The sequence below is a fragment of the Chiloscyllium plagiosum genome, unplaced genomic scaffold (assembly GCF_037043375.1).
Source record: "Chiloscyllium plagiosum isolate Xiang-an unplaced genomic scaffold, Cpla_swu_hap1 HiC_scaffold_3, whole genome shotgun sequence".
Lineage (NCBI taxonomy): Eukaryota > Metazoa > Chordata > Chondrichthyes > Orectolobiformes > Hemiscylliidae > Chiloscyllium > Chiloscyllium plagiosum.
Window position 1 is genome coordinate 30,875,504 of NW_028270141.1, and position 12,752 is coordinate 30,888,255.

General features: G+C 38.1%; 1 protein-coding gene across 2 annotated transcripts in view; it reads right to left on the bottom strand.

Annotated features, from left to right (window-relative positions):
* Positions 1 to 300: 300 nt before the first annotated feature.
* Positions 301 to 12,752, bottom strand: part of mcph1 (microcephalin 1) — a 330,444-nt gene continuing 317,992 nt past the window's right edge. For both annotated transcript variants that reach the window (XM_087978353.1, XM_043679276.2), the window contains exon 15: positions 301 to 636. In XM_087978353.1, coding sequence (XP_087834479.1) covers positions 584 to 636 — 53 coding nt within the window. In that variant the 3' untranslated portion in view covers positions 301 to 583. The remainder of the gene's footprint in view (positions 637 to 12,752) is intronic.

The following is a 12,752-nucleotide window of genomic DNA, read 5'->3' on the forward strand; positions in this document are numbered from 1 at the left end:
TCAGGAATTCTACTATAACAATTTTAATTTTTGAAACTTCTTTTAGCCATTCAATATTAGATATAAACAAACATTTTCTGATGTATAAAGTATTCCATTTAAGAGAGTATATCCCATTTAGCAGGACAAAGATTTTAGTATGCATCATACTTGTGTTTATGACCTATAAGTATTCAGTAGCAGAAAAATATTATATGCTTAACACATTGATTGTTCATCTCCTGATATTATCAATTGTCACATCCAGCTATTGTTAATCATGTATTCTTCAAAATAAGAGACAAAGTTAACAACAGAGACTATTTTTATAACAACTTTATTAAAATAAATGTAACAGTCCATGCAACATATTCAAGCACATTAAAATCACACTACACTCATAATGATTCAAAAGGATGCCTCAGTTTACAGGTGGTTCCCTTTATACAGCACACCATTAGTAAACAAAAATTGTCAAGTAGACATTTACTTACAAAATGTGACCTATTGTTCTTATGTATAAGCTTTCTTGAAAGGAACACAATATATTTAATGACTGAAGTAATTTCATTTTCTATAGTACATTTATCATCAGAGCTTTCAACTATTCGATTCTGTAGTTGTCAATGGAGCAGAGCTCATGTTGGGTAATACAATCTAGAATACGGGGAAAGGAAAAGAGAAATAATTAGTTGGTTTACTGCTCCACAGAAAAGGTAAATCCAACAGTTGTATAAATTATATTGACTTAATACATGAAACCTCAAGAACATCCTTGTTAAATAATCTCTTTCAAATTCTCAGGGCATTTCAATGTGCTTTGCAGCTAATAAAGTGCTCACTGTAACTACTATAATATAGGTAATGGAGCAACCAACTTTGTTCACAAGAGAATCACAAAACAAGTATGTAATATTGAAACAAATGACCAGACATTTATTTGAAGCATTAGTTCAGGAGTCAATGTTGGTAAGGTCAAAAAATTCTCTGCTTTTCTTTGAATACAGTACAAGATCTTAAGGGTCACCCTAGAGTATGTGCTCTAGTATTTGGCGTGGGGCTTGAACCAGAGTCAGAAGTTTGAATTAGAAGTGGAAGTGCCAAGACGTGATCAATTAGAATCTCAAACTCCCAACATTTCATTCTCAACATTCTTTTCTGATGATGACAACGACTTCACTGAATAGACCTCATTTTTGCTGTAGCTCTGTATACAGTCAGATTGGATGTAGGTATCCTGCAGAGCTCAGTCACATTTCTTCATTGCTCACATACAGTGTTTCTGCCTTTTCTGCAATTTGTTGAACCTAGGCTCATTCTTACTTCATCTGACAAGGCCAATTGTTCCTGAAACCAATCTTGTGAACACTAGGTATTATCCCAAACAGTCCTTCCTTAGGTTACAGAAACAACTAGAGGCAACAAAAGAGTGCTGATGGAAGGCCAGCATCACCTTCTGATGGAGGGAGACATTTCATTCTTTCACTTCAGACAGCCACATAAGTATTTAGAAGCAGTAATGTGGTGGTTACCAACCTTATTAGTATCAAGATATACTTCAGTGAAATGAACAATTCCATGGTGCACCCACTTTCCTTAGAGGAATTAATTGCTCATAAGCATCACATTTACCTCTATTTACTATGTTTATAGCCTTAACAAAGAGGTTTGCAACACAGGGCATAAAATGAGATGAACATCGATCAAAAACATTAATGTTTCAAATCCACTGGAGAAAGTACATAGTCTTCAACTGCAAACACAGTCACATCTTCAAAACCTGCTCAACTTAACTATCTGCAAGTTTCACTCTGCAGATGGGGCATGCACGTAAGAGGCAAATGGCATTTCCTGTCCATGACAATCCAAAGGCCAGATAGCTCTCACTACACTATCTCTGAACAGTTCTTATTTCTTTTCATTTTGGGTGCGGATGTTTTATGCATTGAATTAGCAAAGAACTCACCTCTTAACAAAACAGTTATCCATTTTTTCTTAGAATCTATTCTAAGACATTGATAAGTGGCTTAACTAACAAAAAAATTCTAAAAATGTTCACGTTAAAATCTATGCTAACATATCTGGCAGGCAGGCCAGTTCATGAGTTGCGTACCTAATTATTGTGCATGCACAGTTTCTGGTCATCTTGGTGATACAAGACTAAATCATTGCACATCTTGCGACTGAATGTTTGGTCCAGTGAATGAGTAAGCAGGCTGCATACCTAGTGATTTCCCATCTTCTGAACAGTGCAGTCTTGGAAATCTACATGGTGGAGTTGTTTCCTGAGAATTTCTTGGTACATTTCCCACCTTGTCGTGGCTCATTGGTTGAAACCTTCAGGGTAATGAGATGACAGCACATCTAAAGGCAGTGCAGACTACATTGAGCAAACACCATTGTGCCTTCAAAACGCCATCTTCTTTTATTGTCTGCCACAATACCAGGCTTGGCCCTGACTTCCTCAGCTGAGGTGAAGCAGCCTGCTAACTGCAGTGCTTATGGTTTTGAATGGATATCCTTTGGACATTTCAGACCTAAGCGTCTCCTGTACAGGTTTCAGCTGCACTCTCCTCAGATTTCTGGAGGCGATGGGAAGCTGAGCAGCTGGCCACCTCTTGAGTGTTCTGGAATGATTCCCTCTTCATGCCTGGCTAGCATTCCTTCTCAATGTAGGTTCCTGGTGGCATATAAAACACCAGAAACACTACAGCATTAAAAAATCTAAATGGACTTGCACGTGAGCATCCTATGTGACATTCCACCACACTGGCACAGTTAAATTGAATGACGTGCCTGAGTGTTAGGTTGCAGTGAGTACACAGTGCTACTTACCCAGCTGAACAGCAGGAGATTATTAATTCTCTTCTGCAGCATATGAGAACATCTCCCTCAATTCAGGCTGCCTGGCCATCCCTGAGGAAGAAAGGCCTCACGCTTTTCTAGGACAGCCTGAAGCAGAACCTTTAATGAACTGTGGTGTCAGTTGCTGCTGGTAAGTGACAACTTCAGGGGTTTTAGGGATAACCAGGGCGATCACTCGGCCTGTATTGGATGTCCAGGTGGCCTTTAAATATGGTACCAGATCTTTGAACCCGAAAGGTCCTGGTGATGGTGACAGCTTCATGCATATCCTTGCTATATAATGTAGTTAGCTGAAAACTATGTGATTTACAGGAGAACACCGAGAACATAGAATGCTACAGTGCAGTACAGGTCCTTTTGCCCACGATGTTGCACTGACCTGTGGAAGCAATCTGAAGCCCATCTAACCTACACTATTCTATTCTTGTCCATATGCCTATCCAATGATCATTTAAATGCCCTTAAAGTTGGTAAGTCTACTACTCTTTCAGGCAGTGTATTCCATGCCCCTACTACCCTGAGAAAAAAAAACTACCTCTGACATCTGTTCTATATCTATCATTCCTCAATTTAAATCTACGTCCCCTCATGCTAGCCATCGTCATCTGAGGAAAAAGGCTCTCTCTGTCCACCCTATCTAACCCTCTGATTATCTTATATGTCTCAATTAAGTCACCTCTCAACCTTTTTCTCACTAATGAAAACAGCCTCAAGTCCCTCAGCCTTTCCTTGTAAGACCTTCCCTCCATACCAGGTAACATCCAAGTAAATCTCCTCTGAATCCTTTCCAATGCTTCCACATTTTACCTATAATGCGGTGACCAGAACTGTACGCAGTACTCCAAATGTGGCCACACCAGAGTTTTGTACAGCTGCAGCATGATCTCATGGTTCCAAAACTCAATTCCTCTACCAATAACAGCTAACACACTGTATGCCTTCTTAATAAACCTATCAATCTGGGTGGCAACTTTCAAGGATCTATGTACCTGTACACCAACATCCACACTACCAAAAATCTTACCATTAGCCCAGTACTCTGCATTCCTGTTACTCCTTCCAAAGTAAATCACTTTTCTGCATTAAACTCCATTTGCCACCTCTCAGTCCAGCTCTGCAGCTTATCTATGTTTCTCTATAATCTACAACATCCTTTGTCACTATCCACAACTCTACCGACCTTAACATCATCTGCAAATTTACTAACCTATCCTTCCATGCCTTCATCCAGGTCATTTATAAAAATGACAAACAACAATAGACCCAAAATAGATCCTTGCAATGCACCATTAGTAACTGAACTCCAGGATGAATATTTCCCATCAACCACCTCCCTCTGTGTTCCTTCAGCTAGCCAATTTCTGATCCAAGCTGCTAAATCACCCTTAATCCCATGCTTCCATATTTTGTGCAATAGCTGAGCGTGGGGAACCTTATTAAACACCTTATTGAAATCCATATACACCACATCAACCGCTTTACACTCATCTACCACTTTGGTCACCTTCTCAAAGAACTCAGTAAGGTTTATGAGACACGACCTACCCCCTGAGAGAAAGTGACACCCACTTCCAGGCCAACTCTAAGCTTACGATTCCCCAATGGAAGAATCTGTGCTAAGTTTCAAACCATTCACAAATGATTTAGGCATGCCGTCTTTAAGAACAATTTTCAGTTTTTGATGTGATTTATGCTGATGTAATGAAATGTATTCAAATAAGTACAGTCCAATGAGGTTATACGTATTTTAAAAATGTCTGACAAAAATGCAAAAAATACAAGAAAATGATTGCTTCCTGCTGTGCCAAAAATCTCAGCTTAATTTTACACCATTTTATCCACTGTAATTACAAGACCATATAGGTCTTCAATCTGGAGGAGATATCATAAAGAACAAAGTGGAAAGAGCGCACAAATTGACTGGCAAGAGGAAAACATCAAGAAAATTCAAGCACAGACATACTGAGTGTGTAAACACCTGCAGTATAAAAGATCAGACCACTGTAATGACGTACCTGTTTCACTCCATGACTACATATGGTACAAAAATATGGATTTCTACTCCATAATGTCGCATGTAAGACATTGCACAAGGAAAACTGTCTTGCGTGCAATGCTATGTTATTCTTTCACCTGTATTATAAGGTCTTACATGCATTTCTGTATAAATTACAACTCATCAATGAAGGAGCAATAAAAATGATTTCACAAATGATGATCGTTAAACAAGCTAAATTGAATGGCTGAGTCAGTATTCATTAATAATTTGAGGCACATCTTAAATCGAGTTAATTAACTGAATTGCTCCTTTGCAGCTGACTTCCATCTGTTCTGTATGCCATAAGGAGCTTATCAATCAATGGGTTAGATATCGATGTCACAGTAACATTCATTCGTTATATTATTCTTTACCTATACCCAGCGGATTTCAGGAACAAATTTCACAATATTATCTGCATTCACACAAATGGAACTTCACTTCTTGCACAAATTAAAAGAATAAAACTTTTTGAAAGGGAATTGAAAATTGCTACAGTTTGTGAAAGTCAAACCATGGATATTTTTCAATGGAACGTTTTGAGAAAAGATGTGCCTTGATAAAGGAAATGCTGAGGATGTTCCCTTGTTAAATTATTTTAAATGTTTCAATAATGTGCTGCATAAGAGTCTTTTAGAGAAAGAACTTACATGTGTGTAGTTTGTTTTGCAACCTCAGGATTTCCTAGTGTTTCACAATAAACTAAGTACTTTTGATTTGCAGTCACCTGCGCAGTGTAAAGAAACAAGATTTGACAACTACTGGGAAATGAAACAAAGGAGATAATTTATTTTTAGTCATGTTGATTGAGGGTTAAATGCTGGGCAGAACACAAAGAAATCCCCTGCTCCTCCGATAAAAGTCTATCGTGATCTCCATGTAAGAGGACAGATCAGCCATGGTTAAGTGGCTTCTCTAAGAGACATATGACAGTGCAGGACTTCCACAGAACTATATTGGACAGCTACTTTGCTGTTTACTTATTTTGCTGAATCTGCTCAGATTTCTGGAGTGAATCTTGAAGTACAACCTTCCAGTCAAGGATGCTAGCATTAAAACAAAACTGCCACATCAAATTAAAGCAAGCATTATTAAAAGGAATGTGGCAGCATGGATAGTACGTTAGGTAATGGATTTTAAAAAATGGAAAGTGGTCATCTGTGAATATTCTTACACACTGGATTCTTGCAAACTGTCAATATAGGAACAATTAGCCTTTTGATCCAGATAATGTTTGTGTCAGCCAAAGCACTGCCCCACATTCCATACAAATCATGAGAATGCAGAGACAGTAGGACAACATTGCTTATAGATTTGAATCTCACCCTCAGCCTCAACATAGCTGGTATTCTATGCTCTGTGAACAGCTAAAACTCTGTTACTCATAACCTGTCACACACTAAGGCTAAATATCCCATCACGATAGTTCTTCCTGAGCAAAACAGTCACTCAGTCCACACTGACTCTGCTATAATATCATCATGATGTTAAAATTGCTTCAGTGGGGTCAATCCTTCCCTTTAAAAATATGCACCTCGAGAGGCCCTCCAGTTGTTTTGATTTATTTGAATCAGAACTCTTTCCTATACTCTTCCAACTGTGCTCTTTTTCGCCTCCCTTTTAAACCTTCCTTAAAAACCATGTCCTGGAGTATTTTGTCACCCCCTCCCCTAGCACTTAGCCTGATCATAACCCTGTGTGTCATATTGGAACTTTTTTTTCACATTAAAGCCAAGATAGTATGAAAGTATTTGCTGTTGAGATTAAAACTCAGATTCTGTTCTCATATCACAGAACGTTGTAAGGAAATTTGTTTGGGAGTGTTCAAAAGTATGAATGTGTAGATGAGGGAAACAATACTTTCATGGGTTGGTGAATAGGAAAAATGAGGACATTATTTAGAAGAGGTTTGGAAAATTTATTTTGTACAGAGCTAGGGAGTGTTCTTCCAGAAATGACAAATACAAAAAACAGCATTCAACACATATATGTAAATATCAGAAAAGAACAATTTAAAAATGTATGGGAAAAACGCAGGGAAATGGAACTATGTAGATAATGCTTTTCGAGATCTAGCACAGGAATGATGGGAGAAATGACCTCCTCATGCATGTCATAAGAGTCTGTGATGTTGTAAATTTAGAATTCGCTTTTAACTTAATTATGAAATTTTCCTAAAAGAAACTCAAATCACTTTCCATGTTTTGCTTGCAATTATATTTGTATTTTTAGATTGAACATGAAATACAAAATTGTTCATTGAGAGCTTGCTGTGATAAGTGCACTCAGTGGCAAGGTCACTGTTGCTGACTTGTAAGGCAGATGCATAATAGGGATTTTGTCCAAAGAAACATTTTTCTAAAATTGAAAACAACAAAAAAAACTTTACAAGTGGGTGGATGGGTCAAGGGGGACTTCAAATTCTCATAACATTTTGGGCAGTCACCAAACTGCTCTCTATAAACTGTGCTGTCATCCACTTTTTAATTGCAACATCAATCTTAAAGCAATTGTATCAGGCCCAAATTCTCATGGTAGATACATGCCCCATATTGCTGTGGATTGTATTGCAAAATGCTCCCCCTTTTTGGGGGGAAATTTAATTTGAGCAACAATGTAGGAAATCTGCCTTATTTCAGTGTTCTGTTTTCAGCATATTGATATGCCTGTGAAATGTCCAGCTAGCCTCAATAATAATTAGCAATAAAAGGTTGCTTCCCAGAATGGCAACAATATACATCCTACATTAGAAGGGATTAGTTACATACATTATATATTGTAGACATAATATAGGAGTTGTCTGGTATTATATAAAAGATGAAAAAGAGACAGGCATAGTTGGACCAACCAAAATGATTTTATATGACGCACATGGTCCTATAAAGCATTTCATATAACAGTATAAATTTCATGTTTCCATTACGCTGATTAAATTAATTTGTTATATATTTAAATCTTGAATCAGACACAGTCTGCTGTTCAGTTTCAATGGCCTCTCTTGTAAATACACCCTGTATCACTTAATAGTAATTTACCATCTGATATCCAGTATTATGAAGCCATGACTTGGGGGTTGCAATTATTAAAATCTTTGGTTCTTACAACTGGACAGTGTAATTTCAAACCAGCCACACATGTTCTTCTCACTGAAAGATGAGCTATTGCAATGATTTGAAATAAGTATCAACAGACGTGTTCATTTCACAAACTATAGGCAAAAAAATGTAACTATTTATCGTGAATTCGTTAATCATGTAAAACACTTCATCGCACATAAAATACTGTAACACACCTCACAGCTCAAATCATATTAGTGGGCCAAATATGACTGCTTTGATCAATAATTTCATTAAATGTATTGGAAATTTTTTGGAAGAAATCACCCTTACCTACAGAATCTGTTTTCTTTGTCCTCTATAATCTACATCCTGAAACTGTTTTTATAAATTGATTTATGTAGCTGTTTCTGGCAAAAATCAGCATTTATTGTTCATCCGTAATTACATTGAGAAGATGCGTGATTTGTCTTCATAAAAACTGAGTGACTTTATAGGACATCAAAGGAAAGACGGTAACATAGTGATAATATCTTTGAACTAGCAATGCAGAGGCCCAGGCTAATGCTTGAAAAACAGGCTCAAATCACATCATTGCAACTGGTGCAACTGAAAATGAGTCCCAGTAATGGCTTCCATGAAACTATCAGTAAGAGCCATAAAAGCCCATGTGTTCATTAATATCCTTTAAGGAAGGAAATCCGCCAATCTTACCTGCTTTGGCCTAAGTGTGACTACAGACTCTCAGCAATGTGATTTCTCTGAAAAGGGATAGCAAGCGCTTCGGTTCAAGGGTAACTGGGGACAGGCAAGAAATACTGACCTTGCCAGTGACCACGTATCGCATGAAAGGATAAAGGAAGGGTTTCAGAGAGTGGTTAAGAGTTCAGGTTCTGAGGGTTCCCATCTCTACCAACATTTCACAGTGAGTTCCAGATGTCCAACACACTCAGGGTGAAAAAAAATACTTCCTCAAATCCCCTATAAATCTCTTGCTCACTACTTGAAATGTGACCCCTGGGATTCTTCCCATCTATGACCTTCATAAGTTTATGGTCTTCAGGTACGACCTCCCTCAGGCTTTTTAACTTTAAGGAAAGTAATCCAGCCTACCTCGTTTTGTGTTATACCTGATTTGCTCCAGCCAGACAACATCCTCATGAATTTTGTCCGTATCCTCACTAGTGCAATCAATCCTTTCTATACCGGAGAACTGCACACAGGTACTCCAACTCTAATGTTTTATATCATAACTTCCTCGCTCTTGTATTCAATGCCTTGACTAAAGGTTACAAATACCTTGAATGGCTTCTTAAACGTAGCACTTTAGTGGGTAGAGAAGGGAGGTCATTTATTCCTTGGAAATGTGCAGATTGACATGGACTAAAGAAATCTTGAATTACAAAACCATGAACCTAATAAATGTTTTAACACTTTAATGCCTCTTGCCTTCATGTGTAAGTTCTCTATTTGGTCCCCAATGAGTCTTATTCCTCCTCCTAATACCCTTTTACTATCGATTTGCTTATACAAGACTTTGGGATTTCTATTTATGTAAGCTGCCAATCCATTTTCATGATCATTCTTTGCTTTATGACTTCCCTTCTGAACCTTCTTTATTCAGCTTGGTTTGCAATTGTATTTACTACCTGACACCTGTCACCTGTCACAAACTCATTTTGTCTGATTTGAATTAATTTTTATTTTCTTTCCCATCCAGACAGCTCTGGATTTGATTGTCCTATGTTTCTCTTCCAAGGTAATATATCTCAAGTGCATCTACTTTATCTCTTCTTTGAAAATGGCCCATTCTTTAGCTACTGTTTTTCCCACCATCCTTCGGACCCATCTATCTGGCCCATCCCTGCTTTTCCCCCCACTGAAATTGGCTCTCAACCAGTTAATGGTGAAGGCAAGTTCGATTGTGGCATTCAAGTGGACATTGTTTCTATTTCAATTATCATCTAATGTACAAGGTGACAGGGAGAAGACAGGAGATTGGCATGGAGTTCAGGCTCCGCAGAGAGCCTGAATGACCTCCTTTGCATCAGAACAATTTTGCGATTTTTAATGTTGTGCTGCAGGCTAGAAAGGTCATAAAGAAAGCAAATCTAGCACTAGGCTTTATTTAAAAAAGGTAGAATTGAAAATTTGGCAAGTTATGCTAAACCTGCATAAAATCTTGGTTTTTACTATCCAGTTAAAGATAATAGAATCCTTACTAAAAGTATCCAATTTGATTCAACATCTTTTAAAAAGGTATACAATACTGATACACAGAAGATTTACAAGGCTGAAACCAGGAATGTGTGGCAATAAATTTCTGAAAGGGTTACTTAATAGAAGAATGATTCCTCTTATGGAGCGAGAGCAAAGCTCGAGACCATCAAAATAAGACAGTCACTGAGAAATTCAATAAGGAATTCAGAAGAAATTACTTTATCAGGATAGTGGTCAGAGTGTGGAACTTGCTACCAGAGGGAGCAGTTGAAGAGAATAAAATATGTCTTTAAAAGGAAACTGGACAGTGTTTGAGGGAAAAGGTTGATGGGTAGATTTAGATGTGAAAAGATGGGAGGACATCTTTACCACTGACATGGACTGGTTAAAGGCTGAAAGATACGTAGATCCCACGTAATTCTGAGAGGGGTTTGCTTTTGCACTTTTAGTTCTTTCATCAACTATCTTAAATCAGTGCAATATGTTTCTCAACTTCTCCTTTAAAGGGAACAATTTCTCTATCTACATTATCTATTCCCTCATGATTTTGAAAAGCACATTATTATAGGTCTGAAATCTTAGATCAAGGAAGATTAAAGGTTTACTTTTCTGAAGGATATCAATGAATCAGATGTTTTCTTTATTATTTACCAGCAGTTACTGGTATTAGCTTTCTATTTTGGGTTGCCGCAAACTGAATTTAAATTCTGCAATGGTTATATTTAGTAAGATCATTAATTCAGGCTTCTGGGTGACTAATCTAGTGACATAACTGCTTCGTCTTCATTCCTGATTGGTTGGATTGGAAACCAGGCAATTAATCTCTGATTCTTTCCTAATTCATAGGAGCAGGAGATTGGTTGCTTGTGCTGCGCATCAAATTGGTTACCATATCTTGGTGTTCACAGTAAAATGCCATCTTAATGTAATGGCACCTTCACTAGCATATCTCAATTTGAGAGAAACACCATTTCATGAAATGGAACATCTGGACTTGGCAGTCACAAACAATGGTGCAGTGCTGCAAGTGGCAAGTAACATTTGCACCACACAAATGCCAGGCTATGACCATCACAAACAAGAGACAATCTAACCACCACCCCATGGCATTCAATGGCGTTACCATCACTGAATCCTCTACTATCAACATCTTCGGGGTTATCATTGACCAGAAACTCAACTGAACTCACCATACAAGCATGATGGCTCTAAGAGTAGGTCAGGACTTAGCAATGCTGCAGTGGGTAACTTACCTCCTGATTCCTCAAAGTCTGTCCACTATCTACAAGGCACAAGTCAGGAGTATGATTGAATACACCCCACTTGCCTGGATGAGTGCAGCTCCAACAACACTAAGGAAGCTTGACACCATCCAAGACAAGGCAACCAGCTTGATTGGCAATACTTCCACAAGCAACCACTCCCTCCACCACCAACACTCAGTAACAGCAGTGTGTATCTACAAGATGCACTGCAGAAATTCACCAAAGATTCTCAGACAGTGACTTCCAATCCCACAACCACTTCCGTCTAAAAAGACAAGGACAGCAGATATATGGGAACACCACCGCCTTCAGGTTCCCCTTCAAGTCACTTACCATCCTGACTTGGAAATATATCTCTGTTCCTTCACTGTTGCTCGGTCAAAATCCTGGAATTCCTCCCCTATTGAAATTATGGGTCAACCCACAGCAGATAGAGTGCAGTAGTTCGAGAAGGTCGCTCACCACCACCTTCTCAAGGGCAACTGGGGATGGGAAATAAATGCTGGCCAATCTGCGATGCCCTAATCCCACAAATGAATTTTAAAAATGTATCTCCCAGAATATGTGGAAATATTGCATATAAAAACAACTAATTTACTTGAAGATGTACTAATGAGAACATAGAAACACCAAAGATATTATATACAGAGTCTCCAATAGGCCTACACACAATAGAGTGGCTTCAGTGGTCCAGTAACTATCTAGCTGACTGAGCTCAAAACTAAACTAGGTTTCTTACACCGCTGCATATGTTGCACTTGAACTAAATATACACTGGGATGCAACAGTCAAAAACAAACTGATGGTTAAAGGCAGGGATTGTATCAAGAAGACGTCACAGGTTCTCAGTAATGAGGAGTGATGGATAGAATGGGTCTTGCCCGGATCAGATATTGGTGAGACAATGGCGATGACCTGTAATAAGACAGTGAGACTAGGTTTAAAATAAAAATAATCGCACATATGAAAAAGAATGATTTCTTTGACCTAGAGGTGATGAGTACCTTCAGCCAGAACATATATTATGTGGTGAAGCTTCATCAAATAACAGACTAAAACTAATAGTTATAGAGTTGCAAAATCAGGATACTTCACATCAGAGGAGAGGAAACAATCCTATCTGTACCTGCAGGCCTGATAAGCACTATGCATTGTAACTGACTGTTAACAGCCCACGGACAATTATGGATGGCCAATAACTGCTGGCCGAGCATGTGACACTGATTTCCTATGAATGAATATAAATTATAATTCAGTTAGTATTAATATCAAACAACACGCTGTCATTCTGAATTAATTTCATGGTTAATGATCAAACTCAGTCAGCAA